The sequence below is a fragment of the Mirounga leonina genome, unplaced genomic scaffold (assembly GCF_011800145.1).
Source record: "Mirounga leonina isolate KUSES-001 unplaced genomic scaffold, KU_Mleo_1.0 Mir_173, whole genome shotgun sequence".
NCBI lineage: Eukaryota > Metazoa > Chordata > Mammalia > Carnivora > Phocidae > Mirounga > Mirounga leonina.
In genome coordinates, this window is record NW_023270447.1 from 65,668,554 (window position 1) to 65,693,453 (window position 24,900).

The 24,900-nt window shown below is 48.8% G+C and overlaps 1 protein-coding gene and 1 pseudogene across 6 annotated transcripts in view; one reads left to right on the forward strand and one right to left on the reverse strand.

Moving 5' to 3' along the window:
* The window catches only part of LOC118019677, a 166,873-nt gene that overhangs the window by 86,766 nt on the left and 55,207 nt on the right, over positions 1-24,900 (forward strand). For 4 of the 6 annotated variants that reach the window (XM_035019075.1, XM_035019069.1, XM_035019073.1 and 1 more), the window contains exon 4: positions 19,928-20,011. In XM_035019075.1, coding sequence (XP_034874966.1) covers positions 19,928-20,011 — 84 coding nt within the window. Of the gene's footprint in view, positions 1-19,927; positions 20,012-23,211; positions 23,577-24,900 lie in introns of those variants that run through there. The other 2 variants (XM_035019071.1, XM_035019076.1) reach the window with 2 other exon arrangements.
* On the reverse strand, positions 19,360-19,653 carry LOC118019678 (annotated as a pseudogene).

Consider the following 24,900-nt stretch of genomic DNA (forward strand, 5'->3'; position numbering starts at 1 on the left):
TTTCCACTTTCACATCTTGTACTGACCCCACTGGTATCTTTGACATCTGTGCTTTTATCATCCCCAGAGCGCTTTGTGAATTACCCAGCAGAGCTGTCCAGAGCACATCATTTCCATTTTTCGGTCTAACTTGTTTGAGATTGAGATGCAACACTTTTAAAATCTGTGTACAGTGTTGTCTCTGGAAATTGTATTCCAAGCCACAAGTACCTATTTACATAATATTAGGACAGTCTTTATTTGTCCCGTAAGTGTGTATTAGTGATCTCTACGACATAACTACTTACTGTATTGCTTTAAAAGTGATCTTTAAAAGCTTGTTTACAATGACAGCCAACACTTGCAATTGTGAGGTCGTAACCCCCGGAATAATTACAAAATTCCTGTTAAATTTCTCTATCTCCTTTTTGCCAATGCCGGCAGGTGACCTCTTTAAACATTCCAAACTAGCACTGATTGAGGTCAGGGAGGGCTAATGTGATTTCCCCAAACAGTACTTTGTTGTTTAAAATAAAGTAACCAAGAGAGAATGCACTTAATAGGACACTCTTTCTAAGAACTAGAATTTAAAGAGATTTTTCTTGTTTCTAAAGGATAATTGTGGGGAAAATCCTCAAGATTAATGGAAGCATGGTTTTCCATCTTTTGGCTGTGCTCTAATTTATTTAATCATTCCTCTATTGTTGGACAGTTCAATTATTTCCACTTTTTTTTTGCTATTATAAATAACAAGCCACATTCTTGTACTTATATCTCTGAGCACATTACAGATCATTTCCTCAGGACAAATTCCCACAGGGTCAAATGGTGTAGATATTTTTAAGGGTCCTGATACATTATGTCAAATTGCCCTTCAGAAAGTTTGTGTTAATTAATAATCCCATTAGCAGTGAATGGAGGTGGGCACTTTATAATAAACATGCAGCATTTCTAAAATTGATGGGGAAAATGCTTCATAAACTCATTGAGCTTTTTGTAGAGTCATAATTTATTGGAGCCATAGGAGTTCTTAGAACTCAGCCAGTCCAACTCATTTCCCAATGGGCTTGCATACCTGTATCAATGAGAACTACCTCCCCCAAATAGGGCCCCTGCCAGGAATGGGTGGTTATGGTGCTAGCTCCCCTTTATCTCAGCCAAAATCTGCCCTCCCAGAAATTGCACAATTAAGCAGATATTTCTTGTGCTTTCCGTTATGCACCTGGCCCATGGTAGGTGCAGCTACTCCCAGGAATTGGGGGAAAGGGAAATGGAGTGTAATGAGTACCAACTCTGGAGTCAGGCACCATGCCAGGTGCAAATCCATGAAGCTGGGGCTCTTGTTTTATATTTTTAAGATAGAGAAGTTGAGGTTCAGAGAGCTTGAGCAATTTGTCTAAACTCACGCAGCTGGTACGCTGAGGTGCTGGGACCAAACCCAGGTCTGCCTGGGTTTCTAAGGCTCTGTATTGCCTTCCTTACATCTTCTTTTTTGGGGGTGCTTAAAACAAGTCTGCTCTATAGGGTGGAGGCCCCTGCCGCGTCTGGAGAGCATACCTCCTAGAGTTGTCAGGACAACCCTGATCTCTAACCTTCTACTCTGTTGTCCCCGTAAGTGCACTGGTTATGGTGGTTTATACTGAATGGACTTGGTGAACCCGGACTCCCCTTCCCTGTGCGGACCCCCATTAGAGTTGGCCAAAGAGGAAGCCGCAGAAGATCGAGAGGTGGAAGGGACACGGCGGCCATTACTCTTGAAGGTCATCATAGGAGAAGTGGCAGATGCAGAGGTGTCCAGCGAGTTTCAGCTTGTCCCTCTCTCCTTCCTCTGTGGTCAGCTCCTACCTCCGGCTGCCTCCCCCACTGACCCTCAGCTCAGCCCACCAGCAGACACTTGGCTGCAGACCCACGCAGTTGGGAGCTCTGCTCCGACCTCTTCATCAGCTCCCCCTTCAGGGTCCCACCTTGATGCTGGATGCACCTGGCTTCTCTGGTTAGTGGCTCCTTCTCTCGCGCTCCAACTTTTCTTCCTGACTTTCGCTTCCTTAGCTCCTCCCGTAATTGTGTCAGGTCTGATTCCTATAGTAGATGCCTTCTCTCAAGGCACTCCCTTTGGTTCTGTCCCCATGGCTGGATGCTGGTGGAAGTGGTGTCACATAGCTGCAAAACTAGGCCTCAAGAGGTCTTGCAACGTCTGTTCCCTTTCTTAGCACCCTGAGACCGTCCTGCTTGGGAAGAAACCCAGCTGAGAGGCGATGTGAAGGAGAATCGAGGAGCCCTGGTCAACACACAAAATGAAAAATAGGGCGCCTGGGTGGCTCAGTTGGTTGAGCGACTGCCTTCGGCTCAGGTCATGATCCTGGAGTCCCTGGATCGAGTCCCGCATCGGGCTCCCTGCTCGGCAGGGAGCTTGCTTCTCTCTCTGACCCTCCCCCCTCTCATGTGCTCTCTCTCTCTCATTCTCTCTGTCTCAAATAAATAAATAAAATCTTTAAAAAAAAACAAAATGAAAAATAATAAATATAAAAATACAAGAAATCATTGCAGGGGCATTTTTTTTGGCAAAGAAAATATTTTCTTTATGTTTCTATTAGTGGATCGATCTGCCATTATGTTGCATTGCATAGTCAGTTAAAATTACACTAAGTGAAATTTAGTGTCGTCTGATGAGAAAAATTGAAAATTTAAAATATTTATCAACTTTATTAACTTAACACTAATAAAATTCACCACTTTCTAGTGTGCTTTTATATATATAACAGAAAATTTACCTTTCCAGCCGCTTTGAAGCCTCCAGGTCAGCATTAAGTACGTTCGCATTGCTGCACGACTGTCATCACTATCCATCTCCAGAGGCTTTTGGTCAGCCCAGCCAGAAACTCTGTCCCGGTTACACACCCCCACCCCGTTCCTCCTCCCCTTGGGGTAGCTTTAAGCCACTAAACTTGGGGCTGCTTTTTTACACCACAGTAGATAACGGAAACACTCAAGAATAAGAAAACGCTCGAGAGTATGACCAGGCCACACTGGGCCTGCATTCCCACAGGACAGAGCTCTTGCTGGGCTGAGTGGAGGCTGGCCATATTGGGGCAGACCTGTGTTCTCCAGCCTGCCCCAGTCCAAACCAGGCCAAGCTGTGCTTCTTTCCCAACACTTACACCCAGCCCCTTCACCATTTGCTCTAGAGGATGCTTGGCACCTGGGCATTTGAGTTTCAACCTGGGTCTAGATGGACAATCACCTTCTGTGAGTGGGCCTATTCTTCTGTTAATATAACCGTAGGGCTCAGGCGGAGCTCAGCATCTCCTAAGCCCCTGAGCTTTTCCTGCAAACTCACCCCATGACATCTTGGGCATGATGCTTATGAGAGGCCATAAGGGCTTTGGTGATCTTTCCACCCCTTCTTGGAACTAAAGAGAGAAAGGAGGCAGGGGCAGGTGAGTGCCTGACTGGGGGGCTTGTGGTAAAGGCAGAGGTTTGATTTCGGGACCAGAGGATGGTGCAGATCCTGGCCTGACAGCCTCTCTCACAGCATTTCCAAGCCTCACAGGTGGTGTCTTAGTTTGACCTGAGTTCCTGTTACCATGTTTGGGTCTTCCTCCCCGGCCATTGGACAGTAAGCTTCAGGAGGGCTGGTGGTTTGTGATTCATCTTTGAGTCCCTAGAGCCTGGCATGCAGTAGATCTTAATAGGTGTTTGTTGAATCAAATATTGAAGGAAGAAAACCTGAAAATGTATAGAGGAATTCTGGCGTGACACAAGAGGGAGGGTGCCCAGAGAGAAGGTACAGAGACCCCCTCAGTAGAAAGCATCCACAAAAGGAGCTGGGTCCGGTCTTCTTGGCCTTGGAGTAGTCAAGATATACACTTGAACCTGGAATGGAAACATAAGGGTTTGCTAACTCTTTCATCCCTTTGTTGTCAGATATTTGTAGGGTACCTACTGGCGCTGAATGTAGACCCCGAGATCTAGTGATGGGGCAGATGAGAGATCTACTTGAGTCAAAGGTCGGCAGGGGCAGGAAGTGGCCATGTAGGCTCTAAACATGGAAAGGCCTGACCCCTTCTGTGGGAGCTTCAGGGCATTGGCGGACGTCTAGACCAGGGTGAAGAGCCCTATCTTCGGAGTTAAACAGGCATGAGTTAGAATCCTTGTTCTGCCACTTGTTAGCTGGGTGCCCTTTGGTAAATCTATGAGCTTCCGTTTCGTCACCTGTAAAATGGGGAAAATACCTACCCTCAGTCAGGGTAATTGTGAAAATTCTCTGAGTTATTTATGTGAAACACTTGGCACAGTGCCCGGCTTTGGCTTTATTGTTACTGTCGTTAGCATGTGGGGGAAGGCAATGGGCCATGGCTGGGGGTGGGTCACAGCCTCCTGGGGAAGATGAGGGAGTGTTATGGGGCAAATCATCACGTGGGCCCAGAGGCGGGCCACATGGAGGTGGGGTCTGCAAAACTCTGGACACTTGCTGGCCATCTGATTTGGCTGGAAAGAGAGGCCTCTGTGAGATCGTGCCTATCTTTGGTTTGAGGGAACTGCTACTTTGGGTCTAATTCTAGCCAAGATCAGTGGAATGAGTAAGTGGAAAAAACACAGGCCTTAGAAAAGCCTCCTGGAACGGGGGAAGGTCAGCCTTTCTGGGCGTAGGCAGGCACTTATCGGAAAGTTTAGGCCAAGTCACCCATGAACCCAAGGCCGAAGCATGAAGAGGGAAATTGAATGAAGCCAGAAGGTGGTGGTCAAGAATGGGATTCTGATCACATCACAGGGATGGTCTCATGGTGTCCAGAGAGATGGATGGTGCCTGCAGGGAGCGGTCCCAGGTACGTCTGTTCCGTGTTGCTGATCCCCTGTGGGCATGGCTCAGTAGGCTGCGGGCACAGCAACCCTCACCATCCTGACGTCTCTGGGCCTCTCCAGATCGCTTTCCCGGGAACATAGCTGGAGTGGTGAATGGATAGTGAGATCCATGGATAATCCTACAGCTCAGTGGCTCCTAATCTGCTCCCGCAGGTCACGAAACGCTAATAATGCAATCTCCCATGCCCCTGCAAGCAGGTGCTTCGCTCAGGCAGACATCAAGCCCACTCATGTAAAGGAGATAGGTGGTTCCAGCCCTGGCTGCGTTGTCAACCTTGCAGCCCATCTGCTTGGGGAGAACTGGCCTTGGGGATGGTTGGATTCAGGCTAAGGCATTGTCTGAATGAGGCACCTGAAGAAGGAATAGAGCCAAACGTTGTCCTCTTTTCTTTCCAGAGTGTGGCACCTCATGTTTGGAAATAAGGAAAATCTTCAAGTCTAGCCTGTCCCCCAAGCTTGTGAACTCTGCTTGTGAACTCTTGCCCTCCATATCCTCATGGATCCTGTGACCTGTGTCCACCTCTTCTGTCATCCCCGAGCCCCCACAGAGAGGGAGGAGGAGCAGTTGTCCAAATCAGATCGTTGAGTTTATACGTATCACTTCTGTGGCCCTCCAGAGCACGGTCTCCCTTCTCTGCTGATCTCCCGGTGTTCTCAGTGCCCTACCAAGGCCCCGGGGAGGAGGAACCAGGCTACCCAGGCTACCCGAGTAGATTCTTCAGCAGCAGCTCACAGGACATTTCCTCACTTTGCCCATATTGACTGTGGAATTTGGGGGGCTGGGGGATGTTTCCAGTGTCTGATCCTACTCTGTTTAGACCCTGTGGCTTAGCTTTTGGGACTGGGTTGGGCTATTTCCAGCCACAGAAGCCTTGACTGTTAATGGATATAACCCCAATTTGCTGGACATAGCTACATGAGACCTACTTCAAGACCTGAGCCAGGTCTTGCAGCCAGGTATCTTTTCTTCAAGCCATTATGCCACCTCCTTCCAGCCTCCTTCCTTCCTCCCCAATTAACTTCATTAGCAGTGATGACTCAGGGGGTCCCTCAGCTTTCTGTGCAGCCTGATCACCCACAGCAACTTCTCATTGCAAAAAGCCTCCCTTCTCTCTTCCTCCAGCTGAGACCATTCAGTCAGTCTTCGTTCTAAACACAAGAAGGAGGCAGAAGGGCCTCTCCTGCCCTTTTGATGCATTTTCAGAAACTGAACTTCCAAATGTCTGCTACTTTCCACAGGAAAAAAATACCCATCCGGGTGCTGGAAAATAGCAGCCAGAGGTAAGGAAGCCATGGCCTTTAGCCCGTGGCTGAGCTCTGGTTCAGGGTTTGAGAGAATTTCTCTTGTTTCCATCAGTTCTCAACCCCAGGGACCTACTCCTTTTATATCTGGGGGCCTTGTGTGCATCTCCTTTCCTAAGGATTAATGCCAACCTCTTTCATGAATACCTTTAGCTTTCATTGCTTTGTGGACACCGTGGTGGCCTTGGTGCTTCTCTTTCTGGACTCTTTGGGGGAATCTTCCCACCTTGCGGGGGAAAGGAACCCTAATTAATATTGATTTCCATTAGTCTGAGCATCTGGCCTGCATTCCTGTCTCAGCACTCTGCAGAGGTCCCTTTGGGATTCTTCCTCTCCACCTTCATCAGCACCAACACTCCATCACTCCTATAAAACTACCCTCCTTCTTTCAGCTTTCTGAGATCACATGACTCTCTAAGCAGCCTACCTTCATACTACCTTTCCCCACCATCCACATAGCCGTTGACTCCAAATCTCTTAGTTCAAATTCTTCCATATATGACTGTGGCCTGTTCACAGGATGGCTGTCCAGCTAATGGATGAGCTGTCTTTGAGGCAGGTGTTCCTTTCTTGGTCAATGAGCTGTGGCCAGGTGGTGATGGGGTCCGGTGATACAGAACATGGCTGGTTCCACTCAGTAGAGGCTCTGGGGGGCTGATAATGATGGATACCTTTAGGAAAGGAACACAGGCTAGCCATGCTCTCCAAACCCCAGCAAACCCAGCCAGGGCACTTGCCTGGATCCCATCCTCTTCTATTCACAGGGACAGGGCCTGGACCCGTCTGTGCTCCCCAGATGGGAGGGTAGTAAAGCCAGCTGCCCACTCAGAAGGACTCAGAAAGGGACACAAAGGAGTGGTTTTGGGGGACCCTGGAAAATGCCACCCCTGCAGACAAGGCCCCTCTGGTAGGTTTGTGGCCGGGATCTTCCAGTGTCTATGCAGAGCCCCTGCAAAGGTTCAATGCCTGGTTTAGTCCTGAAGACCAGAGGCACCCACCAGGAGGCCTGAGCAGCAAAGGGCTAACTTCTGGAGTGGAGTTTAAGAAGGCAGGGCTGGGTTGGAGAGCTGATGACCCACCCACCCACCCAGGTCTCCTGCTGGCTTCTCTAGGAACAGAGACATCTGGCATAAGGCAGAAGGATTCCCTTCTACTCTCCTCACTTTCTGTCAACCACTTGTTCACAGAGAGGGGCCAAGGCAGGCCCTAGCCCTTAGGAGAGCTGAGCAGGAACTCCAGGTGGGCTGGTGGAAGGGGACATCCCAGGCCTGGCTTCTGCTACAGAACTCACATGGCTGTTGGCATAGTCTTTACATGTCTGAGATATTTTCAGAGTGTGACCAGTGTGCGCAGTGGAGAAAGCTTTGGTCTAAGAAACAAGGACAAGGGTTCTAGTCCCCAGGTCTTCCAGCTTGCTGGGTGACCTTGGGCAAGTCTCTTCCCTTCTCTGGGCCTCAACTTTCCAATCTTCATAGTGAGAGGATTGGATGAGATCATCTGTAAGACCCTGGCTAGCACTCACATCATCGTCATCATCACGAAAGCACTAATGTTTACTGAACATTTCCATGTGCCACGTATTTGACCTACGTTATCTCATTAGATCCTGTCATCATTTGTCAATCTTTTTCAGAGGAAGAAATGAAGGCTCAGAGAGGTTAGGTAGCATACCCAGGATCACATAGCCAGGAAATGGTGGGGCCTGTCTGACCCCAGAGCTTTGGTGGGCCCTTCCAGAGGAGGGGGATGGTAACCCAGGGACCCCTCATTTTTTTTTTTTAAGATTTTATTTATTTATGTGACACAGAGAGACACAGCGAGAGAGGGAACACAAGCAGGGGGAGTGGGAGAGGGAGAAGCAGGCTTCCCGCAGAGCAGGGAGCCCGATGCGGGGCTTGATCCCAGGACCCTGGGATCATGACCTGAGCTGAAGGCAGACGCTTAACAACTGAGCCACCCAGGCGCCCCGGACCCCTCATTTTTAAAGGCATTGACAGCTTTTGGGGCTGCTTGCCCCAAGCCCCAGTGCTGTCCCTGCCACTTACAGTGGAACGGAGCCAGCACATTTAATAAAATTCAGTACGTTCCAAATCATCTCATCCTGCCATAAGGTAATGGATGGTCCACAGCCCTGACAGACATCATGCTGTCCCTGGCCTGCATTTATGTTCTTTAAACACGAAAGCTGGATCAGGTCCTATTTCTTTTACGGGGAGGCAGTGCATCCCAGGAACCACGGTCAGTCAGGATTTTCCAGGCAGCTACTTTCTTCATAACGCTTCCAACATACGAAATGGCCCTTCCGCCGCATGCAGGCGCCAGAGATTTTTTTTTTTTTTTCTTAAATTAAGAATTTGATACATTCCTTCAGTTCCCCTCCAGGGGTTACAGAGAGCAGGGAAAGTGATGCCTTGAGCTAATGTGCAGGTGTGGTTATGCATTTTGAAGGAGGTCTTGACAATCTCCAGGAAAAAAAAAATGTCCCCGAATGACCCTCCATTCTTGGTGAGAAATGCTGGCTTGTGTAAGCATCTCGTCCCCTGGATCTCCAAAGCCTGTATGTTAGAGAGTCAATGACAAAGTGGAAGGGTGTGTGTGTGCATGCACGTGTGTGTGTGTTGAGTGGCACTGATCTGTTCTGAGTGAGTGCTCTGCAGATGAAGGAGCACTGCACAGGGAGGCTGGGGGGCTAGTTTGCTAGGTGACCCATGACCTTGTAGTGTCCCTCATGGGGCTCTTGTGAGCCTTTATCCACATGGCGTGGCACACTGTCACCTGCATGCAGGCTCTTCTGGGCTGGGGAATCCGAGCCCCGTTTTAGTGAGGGCAAACCTCCGTCAGTGGAAGGTGGAGGGAGCAGTTCTTAGGGAGGGAGGGTGATGGGAAGTCAAAGAAATGGGAGTTTTGGCTTCAGCAAATTACTTGGCCTCTCTGAGCCTCAATTTCTTCATCTGAGAAATGAGATAATAACAGTACCCACATCACAGCTTGCTGGGAAAATTAAATGGTTTCTAATCAAAGTGTACTGCATGTGGCAAAATAGTATTAATTTTTTCATACATGAGTTTTCCTTGAAGCTGTATATATTTATTTAAATTTTTATATACTTAAATTAATAGACTTTATTTTTAGAGAAGTTTTATTAGGTTTACAGGAAAATTGATCAGAAAGCACAGAGATTTTCCCTAAACCCCGTCCCCACTTTTCCCTATTATGTACATCTTGCATTGGTGTGGTACATTTTTTACAATTGATGAACCGAAGTTGATACATTATTATTAACTAAAGTCCTTAGTTTACACTGGGGTTCACTCTTGTGTTGTACGTTCTGTGGGTTTTGACAAATGTCACCATTACAGTATCATACAGGGTAGTTCCACTGCCTTAAAAATCTCTGTGCTCCACTTATTCATCCCTCCCTCCCCCTGAATGCCTGGCAACCACTGTCTCCATAGGTCTGCCCTTTCCAGAATGTCATACATTTGGATCATACAGCACCTAGCCTTTTCAGATTGGCTTCTTCCACTTAGTGATTTGCATTTAAGATCCCTCCATGTCTTTCTATGGCTTGATGGCTCATTTCTCTTTATCACTGAATAACTCCACTGTCTGGACATGCCACAGTTTACTTCTCCATTCACCTGCTCTACCGAAGGACATCTTGGTGGCTCCTAGTTTGGGCATTACTAATTTTATAACCCCCGGGGGTGGGTGTCATGGATTGAGGGCAGGCACTTTCGGATCAGATTCAATGGCTCCAGATTCTGCCGCACTCTAGATGATCTTAGAAAGTTATTTCATGTCTTCCGCCTTCCTCCTCCGAGCACTGAGGATCTGGAAGGTCAGACCGTGCCCCACAGACCCATGTACACCGTGGTGGCTGAAACCGAGTGGAAATTTCTCAGGTAATGGCACAGGTGGGTGGGCTCCAGGTCAGCAGAGGGCGCTGCCACACTGGGTAAATTCAGGGACCCCAACCCACCACTTCAACGCCAGGCTTCTACAGTCGCTCTGGTGGCTCTTGTCCCTGCCAAGGGCAGGAGGTGGAGAGAGGGTGGGGGCTCCACTCACTCCCTTCTCCGCCCCGGCTGGCAGTGACGCAGTGCCTCTGCTCACGTGCTATTGGACAGAGCCTGGTCACGTGGCTCTACCGCGCTGTAAAGGGCGCTGGGAAATGTAGTCTAGCCGTGTGTCCGGCTTCAGTTGTCCTTCAAGGAAGGGACGAAGAGAGTTTGGCGGGCAGCGGGCAGTCTCTGCCAGGTGATAGAACCCATTTCATAGGTTTCTGATGAGGATTAAATGAGAAGATTTGTGTGAAGCCCGTAGTTTAGTGCCTGGCGCATAGTTAGTGCTCAATAGGTGTTAGTGTGTTCTGTGATTATTCACTAGGGATTAAAGGGTCAGAGCATTTTCTGAGTCAGGGGTTTTGCAAAGGGATCTAGTTCAGTGGGTTTCACTCAGTGTTCAGGGACCTGGGGGCGGGGGCTGCACGTAGGAAGACCAGCAGGGAGTCCCCCCCCCCCCCCAGCTGCTTCTTACCTAGTTAATGTACTGGGTTCTAGATAGGATGCAATCCAGCAGAAGGGGCTTTGGCTTAACAAACTTAAAAACCGCTTACTTATGGAAATTCCCCGAAGTCACACAGTGGGCTCCTCCACCTCCCCAAGAACCTCAGCCCCGTCTCAGCTTGTCTCTTGGTTGGGGTGCTTCAGGGCTGGGCTCCAGCTTCATCCGGGCCCCCAGAGGAGACGCGAGCAGGGATGACCATGAGGACAAACGAGCCAGGGAGTCCCCACAGGCATGGGCTGAAGTCAGCCTGGAGCTCATCCCCATTCAGCCAACTGTCCACCACCTCCAGTGGGACGCAGGTCTGGCCTCCGGGTGTGCACACTTCAGCAGGGTGTGCAAGTCCCAGGCAGGACGCACATTTCCCACCTCTCCTTGGGCAGGGCTTTGCTTCCAAGTCCAGGATTTCACATCTGCGCCTGATACACTGCATCCTGGCACCCTGGCTCTGTGCCCAGGGCACCGTCCTCTCCAGATGGTTTGAATGTGGCTCTGCTGTCCCGAGTATGTGCTTTGTCTCTGGCTTCAGGGCCATTGTGAAAATGATGAACTCCCCTCCCTCTCACATGTGCTCCCAGGAGGCTACGGAGTGGAGTGTCGGGAGTATGAGCTTGGGATCAGAAGACCCAGGTTCAAATTCTGGTGCATTTACCTCTCTGCGGGTGTGACCTTCAGCATTACTTGTTCTCCCAAGCCTTAGTTTCTCGTCTGGGAAGTGGGGATAATAGTATCTTTCTCAGAGGGCTAATGTGAGGATGAGCAAGATCATGTGCATGAGTCCTTGATAAATGGCAGCTATAGTGAATTATTTGTGATCCTAGCCAAGAGAGAAAGTTTAAAATACTAACAATATATTATAATAATAATACAGATTTGTTATAAAAAACCCTGAAGGAAGTAAGTGAAAGGTCTCTTCCCTGTCTGGTCTTTCCTTCCCCCTCCACCCCCATATCTCTCTCCAGAGGGTCTGCTTCCTACAAGCATCTTTAATTAGCCACAGGTCCCTGAGTTACACTTGGCCTTATAAACTCCTCACCGGCTGACCCAACCTACCTTTCCTCTTTCACCTTTTGCCAATCCTGTCTCCTCCCCTGCCATCTCCTCCTTCAAGTTCTGGCCACACTGAACTGCTGGTCCAGATGCCATGTCTTGGCCTGTGCTGTTGGCTCTGCTTGAAGTGCCTGTCCTCCCTTTCTTTCCACCAAACTCCTACTCACTCTTCAAAACCCAGTCCATGCATCTCCTCCCCTTTGTGAAACCATCTTTGATTCCTCACCTCCCTTATGGTCCACACCATCCTGCTCTAGAATGGTTTAATTCATGTCTCTTGACCCCTATACAGCCCCTATAGGGCAGGGAGCTGGGTCTCAGTCTCTCCTCCTCCCTGGTGCCCAGCGTGGGACCTGTCCCAGAGCACATGATCAGGGAGAGTCTTTGAAGGATGAATTTTCTTGTGGTTTACATTTACATAATAACCAAGCCCCTTTCTGGGGTCCAGCCTTGTGGTTGTAATTTCCCTTTTGTCCAAGTGATAACTGAACTGGGGCTGGCCCCAGGCCTGGGGTAGTGATGGAGCCAGTGTTCTCTGGAGGTGGGTTGGTGAATTTGATGACGTTAATGGCCAAGGAGGCATAAAGGGTTTTGCCCTACAGAACAACCACAGTGTGGACTCTGTCTTTGGGAAGGCTCCCTTAAGGGGAGCCATGGAGAGAGAAGCACAATGTTGGCATTTCTCCTTCCTTTGCTGTATCCCTCGGGGGAGACCCAATTGGATGGGTTCAGGCTCCTAAGGGCTTTGCTCCCGGGCCTCTCAGAATGGGACCAGTGCTGTGGCTTGAGTTTAGAAGCAGTATGAGCAAGTACAAAGGTCTAGAACCTTCTGCAGAGACTCAGGGATTCAGTTGCAGCCAAAGTTTCTATAGAACTTTCTGCAGCTCCTTGGACTCAGGGATGGAGAAAGCCAGGTAGACACATGCCAGATTGGCCTGGGTGCCTCAGCTGTGTGCTTGTGCTCTGTCTACCTGTGTCACCTTGACCACTCTTTGGCCCTGGGACAGTTAACATGCCTTCCATTGTGCTCTTCCCTCCTCATGTCCTTCCTGCCGTTTCTGCACGTCCCGACCCAGCTCATATTTCAAGGCTCACTTCAAACACTAGCTCCTCTGTGAAGCCTCCCCTGATTCTCCCCACCTCTCTCCAAGCTAGGATGAATTTCCCTCTTTCAATTCCCCAGACACTTTTGGCGTTGATTACCTTGTATCATTATTCCTTTAATTTTTAAGTTGTAAAAGGAATGTCTACTAAGTCAAACAAAATAGAGATTTATTTAAAAAAAAATCAAGAATCTGTTCCTCCCAATTTTCCTACTTATCCAAACCTGTTTCTCTCCCCAGTAACCCCTGCCAAGGGTTTGGGGTGTTCTTTCCCCAGCTTTCCATATCTCTCTTCATGATTCATGCTCACACACACACACGCACACACATCCACATGCATGCACGTGCATGCACTTAATGACTTTCACCTCCTATAGTCATGCCCTTGTGTATTCTTCCCACCTTGAATGAGAGCTGGACCTAGTGACTTGCTTCTCCTGAATAGAATACAGCAAAATTAATAGGATTCACTTCTGTGATTGGTTGCAAAAAATGCCAATGTCTGCCTTCTTGATATTTTCTCTTTGGCTCTGCTCATGTGTTTGCTCTCATAGACAAGGCCACCTGGCAAAGAACTGAGGACGGCCTCTGGTCCACCACTGGTGAGGAACTGAGGACTTCTGCCCAAAAGCCCTGAATGAGCTGAATTCTGCCAACAACCATATAAGTGAGCTTGGAAACAGATCCATCCACAGTCAAGCCTTCAGATGTCCACAACCCCGGTGGACACCTCGCGAGGGACCTAGAGCCAGAAGACCCAGTGCCTGGATTCCCGACCCAAACTGTGAGATAATACATGTGTGTTGTTTCAAGGCCCTAAGGTTTGGGGGGCAATTTGTTACATAGCAATAGATAACTACCACAGCTTATATGCTGGTGCTTTTATTTCTATAGGATAAATTCACAGTAGTGATATTGAATAATCAACATTCTAATTGTCAGCACATGGAGCTATAGTTCTTTCCAAAAGATTGTAGCAATTCCTGCCCCCACCAGCCTATGCCTTTCCATCTCCATCAGAACTGAATATTATTAATCTTTTACAATTTTAATCTTTTACAACTTTTACAAGTGGGTGAAAATGGCACCTCATTTTTGTTATCATTTGCATTACTCTTGCTACTAAGGAGGTTGAGCACTTTTTCTTATATTTATTGTCTATCTGTATTTTATTAGACATTTATTGAACCCCTACTGTGTGCCAGGTGCTTTATATTGTTAAGGTGTTAATAGGACACGGACCTTGCCTTCAAAAAGCTCACGGCTTCATGGGGAAGATGAGCATACAAAAATATATAAAATGGTATGACAAATGATGGAACAAACATTTGTATCCACTGTTGTGGAAACACAGAAGTAAAAGAGACCAAGAGTTTTGGGGTTGCTTGAGAAGATAGGTGGAGGAGAGGACACTTGAATAAGGTATTAAAGGAGGGGGAGAAGTTTGTCAAAGGGAGAGGAATACAGCATGGGCAAAGACCCCAAGGCATCAACAGGCCGGTGCTCAGCAAGGCTGAAGCAGGGGAGGCTGAGTGGTGGAGAGGAGGAGGAATGGGGCTGGAGTTGAGATGGAGCGGGTCAGTTATGACTGATTGTGAGAGGTTTCAGAAGCTATGCTCAAGCATTTGGATACTGTCATGTGGGCAATAGGGAGCCCTGGAAGACTTTTCAGCTGAAGCATGACATGATGGGTTGACATGATTTGGGCTTAGTTGTGCAACTTGCCACATCTCATTGACTAGAGGACATGGCCCCAAGGGTCTACATCAGTTTCATCTCGGTGTCTTTCCCAGCACACAGTGGGCATCCACACAGATCTGTGGACTGAATTAAAAAAAACAGGTTCTGACCCCTGGATGGAACTGGCCAGAGTAGGCTGGAAACATCCATGTAGATATGAGCTGAGAGCCATAGGCTGGGGCATATGCGATTCAGGAGGCAAGAGGAGAGGTCCTGGTACCAAAAGATGATCCAGGACCATAAAAGGCTCCCAGATGTCCGGGACCCACGTGGGGTCCCTGCACCTGACTCCTGGCTGCAGAGCTCTGGCTGCTTAGCACACACACAGTTTCTCTCCGTGCAGCTCCTGAGGAACGTCCTGAGGCATCGGCCCCTGCAGACAGATGGTTTCCCTTCTTCCCTCCTTTGCCTTGGTGTCTTCTGCTTCCCAACTAGCCATGATGAAGGTGGCAACCATGCTCCTCATTATATTTTTAATAAGGCTAGATGTTCTCAAGGAGGAAAGAGGATGAGCTGAAAGGAGCCCTTCATATTTCTCCTGTGCAACCATCCTCCCCTGACAAATGTAGTTATTTCTCCCGTGCATGAACCCCAATCGATTTTCCCTCCGTCAGAGTCCCTCAGGCGTTGTCAGCCTCCTAATGGTAACCGATGAGGACACATAGGGCTCCCATTGTTAGCGGGACTGCCAGTGGCCTTGGCATGTCTATGACCTACCCACTGCAGGATGAGGACAGTTCTGCCAACAGTAATAAAAACTATCATCTATTGAATGCCACCACGTGCCAGGCACCACGCTAAGTGCTTTCCATATGTAGCCTGGTTCAGCCTTCTCACTCGACCTGTGATGCCTGTATTATTACTAGGCCCACTTTCTAGGTGAGGAAGCAGGTCAGGGGAGTTAACTAACCAGGTCAGTGCGATGCGGACACTAGGATGGGGTGAGGGGCCAGGATCCGCAGCCTCTGTAGGGAACCCCAGAGCCCTGCAGATCCATGTCCACATTTTAACCAATTTGAACCCTCCATCCTGGGTTCCCATCGTGTGCCTGGAATGTTCTTCAGATGGTGCCAAGCTGACCATTGGTGTGGTGTCTCTGCATGAGTCCCCCCTCGTGAGTACCAGGGCAAGGGGTTGGGTTCCTGCCCTGGTGTTTTGTTCAGAGTCAGAAGAATAAGAAGGCTAGTCTGAGCCAACAGTCTCGATGAGCTCTCTGACTCATAAGCATCAGCCAGGAGTCGGGGCTGCGCGTTATCCCTGTAGGAAAGGTGGTCCTGGAGGCGGGAGATTAGGGTCTGCGGTAAGTGCTGGAGTCAAGCTCTGGGAGTCTTTCCTGGGCCTGGGCTCCTCATGTGGATTGAGAGGAGAAGCTTGGAGGGTCTTCTGGGGGCAGTTACCTTTGTCTTCCTCCTTTCCTCTCCCCTCTGCCCTCTTCCTCCAATATAAAGACAACATTATTGTTTTTCTGAACATAAAAATTCATACTCTTTGTAAAAAAAAAAGTCAGACAGTATAAAAGTTTAAAGACAAACATAAAAATAATCCATAATCTCCTCCCATCCAGAAATAGACCCCTTGACATTTTGGTGTATAGCCGTTCAGAGTCTTCCATGTTTGCCAGGATGGACTCAGATCATATACCCTGGATCCCCCTCGGAACCTCTTACTTTACAAGAGACCATGGTCATCCCCCAGAAATGGCCATAGATCAACCTTGTCATCTGACATGCTTTTATTTTTGGGCTTTCATTGTTGGCTGGGTCTTCACTTAGGTAGATCTTATTGGTTGTACGTCTTTCCTAAAACACGGATGTGTGCCTCTCAGGAACTAGTTCTGGGTGTTTCATCTTGTTCCCTCTCTGGCCTGCCCCTGGACCAAGGGCCCTGGGGTTCAAGGTGGATGGAGGAAAGGAGAGAGAAGCTCAGTGTCCTCACAAACCAGGGAGGGAGGGAGAGCATTCCGGGCACCAAGCTGGCAGGACGCCTGGATGTGGGTGAAGGGGACATTGGGAGGCATTGTCTGTGCAGGCAGCAGTGCTCTGGGTGATGGACAGAGCTTTCTTGGGTAACTTGACATTCTAGACGAGAACAAATCCCTGGCCCACAAGGGAATGAGATGTCAAACTTCCATTCATCCATCAAATATGCATCTACATCCATTCTGTATGTCAGGCTCCGTGCCAGACACTGGAGATTCAGAAGCAAATGAATCATGGTCTGTACAAAGTGTTGTAAAAAGATTCATGGGAACAGAGAGAAGGAAAGGTCTGCGACCTCTCTGGGGTGTTTGGAGGAAGGCATTGGAACCAGGTCAGGGAGGGGAGGGGAGAGGAGAAGAGGAGGGAGCTGGAAATTCTAGACTGGAAGAATAGCATATAGGGGCAGTTAGGTGGAAAAGCAGAATGCATAGCTGATGTGGAGGTGGGAGTGAGAAGGGGGGGTGGTGGATGGAAATCAGTTGATTAAGACTGACTAGCACCAGATCTTGAAGAGTGTTGAATATCAGATATGCTAAGGGACTTATCTTGCCGGCCTTTGAAGGGTTTGGAGCATGCAAAAAGTCTGGTCTAACAAAGATCCCTCTGGCCATTTCATGGAAGGAACTGGGGCCGGGGGACCAGGCATAAGACTCTGCATGGCTGGCGGGAGAGGCAGAGAGGGATAGAGCCCAGGCACACGTCTTGGGGGTCAATGTAGCAGGAGCTAATGAGACAGAGGGGACTGGGTTTGGTGCCGGGCAGATGTGGGGGCAGGAGAAGGGAGGGGAAGGCAAGGATGAGGGGCAGATCTCTGACTGTCCAGGGTGGGAGCCTCCAGGAGCTCTGCAAGCCGGGGGTGTGGAGAGTCAGGGTGAGAGCGGGACACGTCAAGGCACCCTCTTGCGTGCTGCTTGGGGCAGGAGGGGTCAGCCACTGAGCACTCTGGGTCTGTGTTTTGCTTTCTGATTCTCACAGACCCAGAGGCTTACTGTCAAGAGGGAGATCAGCCCACCCACCTCCTCATTTTATGGATGGGGAAACTCAGACCCAGAGCGGGGGGCCCAAGGTCACACAGGAAGTCACTGGAAAAGCTGAGGCCTCATCCCAGGTGGTGTGAGCCAGGACAGCCTGGTCCCACCACCAGGAGCCATGGCCAAGCGCAGGGCAGCTGTGGGCTGTGCAGCTGGCTACATCTGGCTGGACTCTGGGCTCAGCTCCTGGCCGGCGACCTTGGGCAGGTCCACCAAAGCCCCTGAATTTCAGTTTCCTCAGCTTGACTATAGGACTAACAGTCCTTGTCCCACAGAGCAGTCACGAGATCTGAGTGAAATATGGGAGAAAGACACCTTGTCTTGTCCCTCTAAGGTATGGCTCTTCTGCCCCCTTTCTCTCTCTGAAGCTTCGCCTGATCATTTCCAGCCTCCAACCTCCCATTCTCCACTGAGAGCTTACACATTTCCTGAATTGGCCAGGATTCAAATGAACGTAAACTTCCTCCCTTTAGCGAGTTTCTCAACTTCTCTGGGACTCAGTGTTCTTATCTGTAAAATGGGAAGGATATTCCCTACCTCCCAGGATTTGGGGGGATTGAAGGAGACAACACGGATAAGGCACCTCCCACGACAGCCAGCTGCGTGGCACCTGTCCATGTCACCTCAGCCATCTCTGGACTGTGATTGATCCCCTGAACTCCCAGGAGGTGTTGGAGAAGCTGTGGCTGTTCTCAAGGGGGACACACCTGCATCAGAAATCCTGGCAAGCTTGAGCCTGGCATCTCACCCAGCCCTCCAGGGTGCCTGAAGCAGTTCTGAAAGGCTGAATTAGGAGGAGTGTTCTCTTCTTTGCCGTGTCTCTTTTTAACTTATTTTGCTTTGATTTTTCCATTTGCTACTAACCATGTATGAGTTACCTGCCTCTGTGATCTGTGCATTAAATACGGCTAACTGTTCAGCGCAAGGAGGAGGCTGCGTTCATTCATGGGGTTTATTTTCTTTCTATCAATGAAGACTGGGCTTTTAACATGCACTAGGCTCTTAGGTAGTCTTTGGGGGTTTTTTCTGTCTAAAAAGGATGGGAAGAAACTAAAATGGTGAGTGATCTTGGACAAGGTGGGTCAGTGCTTGGACTCCTGGATTAGCATGATTGAATTTACTAGGCATGATCCATATCCATTACTCTAAAGAACAAACTACCTTCTCACACTGAGAATAAGACCAAAACCCTTAGCCTGTTCCATTCTCAGAGCCTTTGCCCTTGCTCTTCCCTCTACCGGGAATGTTCTTTAGATAATCCTATGAACTTGCTTCTTTATTTTCTAATAAATATTGTTTATAATATTACAATGTTATAAATATTATTTTAAAGGTTCTAATGTGTTTGTATTGATTGGGATTGTCTGCAATTATGATCCTTTGATGCAGGTACTATGCAGTAACATTCAAATATGTGATACTAAAATAACCTACCAATAATTCTAATATTGAACATAGAATAGTTCTATCTCAATTAACAGTAAAAGCCAAAACCACTGGGTGCCTGGGTGACTCAGTCGGTTAAGTGTCTGCCTTTGGCTCAGGTCATGATCCCAGGGTCCTGGGATCGAGCCCCGCATCGGGCTCCCTGCTCAGTGGGGAGCTTGCTTCTCCCTCTCCCTCCACCCCTCCTCCCCACTCATGTGTTCTCTCTCTCTCACTCAAATAAATAAATAAAAATCTTAAAAAAAAAAAAACAAAAACCCAAACCACTGGGTTTATCTTGGAAAATTTGAATCCAAGCCATTATTTCACAATTTGGAAAGTGAGGGATCCGGCTTTAAGATGATTTTCTCACTGCTGAAGCTGGCTCCGTCCATGTGTGATTCAGGACTTCTCTTATCTCACGTATATGACACACTTCGGAGTCACATTGCACCTTGCAATCGTCCTTGTACTGGACCCCTATGGGGACTCTGGACCCACCCTACCAATCCCAGCTGCTTAATTCTCAACCTGAGTTTCCTCGCGGAAAATCACCTCTAGCACATTTTCAAAAATTTCATACTCCACTGATATCAGGCTGTCACCTTCAGCCATGCTCAAACCCTCCTCCTCGCAGGCGGCTGGGGTCACTTGGGTGGCCGTCACACCAGTGGGTTCCCCCAGCCAAGGAAACAGCCGTGCTCAGAAGCTTAGAGTGGCCAAATATTATTAGTCAGTGGTGACTACTTCCTCGTTTATCAGAGAGGTCTCCCCGAAGTTCCTTATCTAACACCCTTCTCCCACTGCTATCTCTTTCCTCTGGTTTAGTTTCTCTCCTAGAACTGACCACCCCCGTCATTGCACTGTGGGTTTATTGTCTCTCTTTTAGACCCACAGGGACTGTGTCTGGCTTTGCTCACCGTGGAGGCATCCCTCACACCCCGGCCCGTGCCTGACCCAGAGGAGATGCTCAGTGAGTAGCCGTGGAGTGGATGCTCGCAAAGGCACCTGGGGTGGGCGAGGGGGTGCTAGCGATTTCCCATAAAAGCTTTTCCCACCAAAGCCCGGGCCCCACAAAGACCAGCGAAGTGGCAAATGACTCCACTTGCAGAAGAGGAACTGAGGCTCGGGTGAGAGAAAGAACACGCCAGGGCCACACAGTTGGTGGATGGGAACCTGGGATCGGACCCCAGAGCTCTGGGACCCCTGGGTGCGCGAGTGACCCTGCTGTACCAGGACTAGAGTGGGGAAGACACCTGTCCCGCCACACAGCTCCTGTGGGAGAAGCTGGCCTGGACTCCGGCCTCCTGACTCCCGGGCAAGACTCCTTTCATAGCCTCAGGTGGTATGGCTGCATGGGAAGGGGGTGCGGCTGGGAGTCAGGCTGACCTGTATTCGAATGCTGCCTCTAGCTGACCATCCGGCAGCTGACTCCAGAGCCCTGGACCCAGAGGCCCGGAAGCCGGAGCACCTGCCCGGTCGGCACTGGGTACCGAGGAAGAGGCCAGGGCCCTCCGTGTCCCTGTGCGTCTGCCTCTTGCCCTTTGAGTCTTACCAGAGAGAATGGGGAAGTGCAGCCCTAGCCTCCCTGCCCTCAGCCTCTGAGGCTGGGGATCCGGGTTGACGGTGGTTTTTGTGGGTGACGTCAGAATTGCAACCACCTGGCTTTAAGCTCCACAGGCTTGAAGCCCCTGTTTGCCTATGTATCTTAAAGCCGTGGGTTTTGGGGAGGACACTGTAGACCTGGAAATCACCAGTCCTCGCTGGGTGACTTGGGGCAAGTTACTCAGCATCTCTGAGTCCCTATCCCTCCTTCTCTAAGACTGCCTTGCTTTTTCAAGGGCTGTTGTGAGGATTTTATAAGATAAAGTGAGTCAGAGCTTCTCCAACTTTTCCACCAAAGCAAAACCTAAGGGCAAAAGCGAGTAAACAGGTGCCCTGGGGGGGTTTGAGAGTGTAGCTGAAAGCAGCCGGTCACAAGCTCACGATCTATTTGAAGTTGTACTGTAGCTTAAAAATTTATGTGCATTTTGCGTTCTGCTCCATAATATAGCCATGTTGTTTCTAGTAACACAAAGAGTGTTTTAAGTTACTTACCACTTAAGTTACTTACCACTGGGTAATTTTAATGCGGGCAAGGTGGGCCGTGTTGGTCACGCGGCTCTGTAAACTCCCTGGCCCGTGGACAGGAGCCCCAAGGGTGTGTGCCCCCCAGTTTCAGAAGCATTCATGTAAGGAAAAGTGATCTGAAAGAGCAAAAAATGCTACATAAAGGTCAGAGAGTTTTAATGTGACTATTGGAAGGAACAGGAAGAGGTACGGCGAGCAAGATGGATGATGGGAGAAGAAAGAGAAGGGCAGATAGAGGTGGAAGAGTGGGAATAGGGGGTGTGTGGGGGGTAGTCAGCAAGGGAGAAGTCTGAGCCTCTGTGGTCTATAACTCCCAGGGGATTTATGCAGAGACTGGGGGGTTGGGGGCCCCATCCTTGGGAGCTGGTCAGCAGGTGGTGGAGCTAAACCCTGTCCTGCAATACTGGGACAGTCCATCCTCCCCTACTGGTCGACCAGGGCTCAGGGAGGCTACTGGCAGCTCACTGTCACAGTGAGCTCTACTCACCGACTCCTTTGACATAGGGTGGCTTTCCTGCACCTGCCACCCTCCCCAGAGTGTCCTCACACTCACCCTAGCACTGGGGATTGGCTCTCCATACTTCTTTCATGGCTGTGGGGTGCAGGGTGTGAAATCCTTCTAGCAACCACCCTAAATCCTCCCTGCTGGCCCTTTATGTAAATTCTCCCAGGAGAGCTGGGGCGGGGTATGGGGGGGCGGTGTCCCAGAATTCCCCAGGTGGGCATGCAGGTTAGGCTGTGCTGTGACCCAGGGTACAGACGCAAACCTCCTTAGCCTCCTTTCTGTTCCTTTTGGTATCTTTTTTTTTTTTAAGATTTTATTTTATTTATTTATTTATTTATTTTTAAAGATTTTATTTATTTATTCATGAGAGACACAGAGAGAGAGAGAGAGGCAGAGGGAGAAGCAGGCTCCCAAGGAGCAGAGAGCCCGATGCAGGACTCGATCCCAGGACCCTGGGATCATGACCTGAGCTGAAGGCAGACACTCAACCATCTGAGCCACCCAGGCGCCCCTAAAGATTTTATTTATTTATTTGACAGAGAGAGACACAGCGAGAGAGGGAACACAAGCAGGGGGAGCGGGAGAGGGAGAAGCAGGCTTCCCGCTGAGCAGGGAGCCCGATGTGGGGACTCGATCCCAGGACCCCGGGATCATGACCCGAGTGGAAGGCAGACGCTTAACGACTGAGCCACCTAGGCGTCCCTCCTTTTGGTATCTTTTTAAAATTGCAAAGCTCCCATGCAGAAATACGCTCACTTCACAATATTACAAAATGTCTGAAAGCAAATATTTCCGAAGAATTGTGGGAACACAAGCAAACACCTTCCTTTCTTCCTCAGTTATTTCTGGGCAAAAGCAGATAATGAGTTACCCTTTTCACAATCAATGTTCAGTGGATTTTTAGCTACATTATTCGGAGCAAATATAAACAGGGTAAGTTAAAGGCATGGATTATTGCAAAATAAAATTGGGATACGTGAAGCTTAAAACTCTTAATTTTAAACTACTCCTCACAATAGGCCAGAACTTGATCCTCTGTAATTCTTTGCAAACAGCGTTTGCATTTTATTATTGAATGTGTTTTATAGTGGCGTAGGATCATGTTTTTGCATAAATATAATAAAAGGAGGCTTCCCAGTGAACACAGATTTGGGAAATAGTGTTTACTTATTTCTCTCAATTCAAAAGAGTGTGAACTGGAAATTTTTTGTTTCAATAATTTTTTTTCTTTAAACACAAAGGCTGTGTATTGTTTCTTTCCACAAAGAACACAAGCTAATCTGGGGACAATTATGGTTTTGTATTTTTCTCTGAGAAGCACAGGCCTGTACTGTGAACTTGCCAATCAGCAAACAAGGCTCCACGCTGCCCAGACGGGCTGTGGACTTAGCATGGCAGTGACAGGGGGCTGGGGCTCCAGGCCCAGGATGGGGCAGGCAGGGCCTAGGAGAACCTCTGGAGGGTGAGGGCAGGTGGGGTGGGGGCAGCGCTGAGGTGTGAGGCAGGCAGGGCTAACGCTTCTCTGTGTTTTTATCTAGGCCTTCCAGAGACCCGCTGTGGTTACTGGGAGGGGACATGCTTATTTCGGGGGGCAGGAGCCTGGAATCTCAAAGAGGCCACTTTGGGTCTAGAGCAGGTAGGAGGCTTCAACAAAATGGCAGAGTCTGGAGTCAGCCAGGCCTGATTCAGGCCTGAACCCTTTCTCTACCGTGCACTAGCTCTTTGACCATGGGCCTGTGACTTCATCTCTTTGAGCCTCAAGTCCCTGATCTGCAGAATGGGGGTAATAATAGGACTTATTCCAAAAGGCTTTTGTGAAGATTTACTGGAGGTGTAATGTATAGCATTGTTGAATCACTATACTGTACACGTGAAACTAATATAACACTGTATGTTAACTATCATGGAATTAAAATAAAAAATATAATAATAATAAAAAAAGATTTCCTGGGGCGCCTGGGTGGCTCAGTGGGTTAAGCGACTGCCTTCTGCTCAGGTCATGATCCTGGAGTCCCGGGATCGAGTCCCGCATCGGGCTCCCTGCTCGGCAGGGAGTCTGCTTCTCCCTCTGACCCTCCTCCCTCTCATGCTCTCTGTCTCTCATTCTCTCTGTCTCAAATAAATAAATAAAATCTTAAAAAAAAAAAAATCTCATCTAAATTATTAGATGAGTTTAAACGTAGAGAAGTGTATGTACTTCTTCAAAAATTGAGATTATTCAGGGGCGCCTGGGTGGCTCAGTTGTTAAGCATCTGCCTTCAGCTCAGGTCATGATCCCAGGGTCCTGGGATCAAGTCCCGCATTGGGCTCCCTGCTCAGCGGGGAGCCTGCTTCTCCCTCTCCCACTCTCCCTGCTTGTGTTCCCTCTCTCGCTGTGTCTCTCTCTGTCAAATAAATAAATAAAATCTTTAAAAAAAAAAAAACCAAAAAAACAAAATCAATTAAATAAAAAAAGATTTCCTGGAAAAAAAATAATAGGTAAAGCCCCTTGCTTGATGTCTGGCCTATATTGCAGCTATCATGGTTAGTTCGCGCTAAGCTGCAACACCCACACTCAGAGGAGTTGACAGTTCTGAACTTGGGCCTCAGTCTTCCTAGAATTGGTTATTTATGTCTGTCTTGATTATGGTTAAGAGTTCCCAGAGGGTTCGGGCACACTCAACTGACTCGGGTACCTCAAATACTCAGTCATTGTAGTTTGAAGTACACTTAACTTAATTTCTCTTCTAAACTAGTTATTTATGCCCCACTTTGTTCCTTCCCTTTGTCAAGGTTTTTTTCTGCTTGGGAGTGCGGTGGGGAGGTGGTTGCTGGTTCTTGAAACATCTTTGCGGCTTCTGGCAGGATTTTTCTTTTAGAACACTCTTCCTGCAATATGCACTCCTCACCACCAGGGGGCAGTATAGTCCCTGGCAGTCGGCGCCAGGACAGCAAACAGGATTTCCATCCTTGGGAGAGACTTAAAAATGGATTTCTATTTATTAAATCAGTTCAATGAGATTAACCTACTCAGCACCCCCAACGTTAAGCATGGCAATCGTCACGGCAGCTAATGAGACAAAATACCAAGTGTTTGGTACACTCAATTATCTTTTCTCAACTAATCCCTAAAAAGCATATAATCCGGTGCTCCCATTCCTTTACAGAAGGCTTTCTCTTCTCCTAACACCCAGGTTTGCTTCAGTTGGTCTCACCGCCCCCTGTAGTTTCCTTCTTCTGTGGCTTCT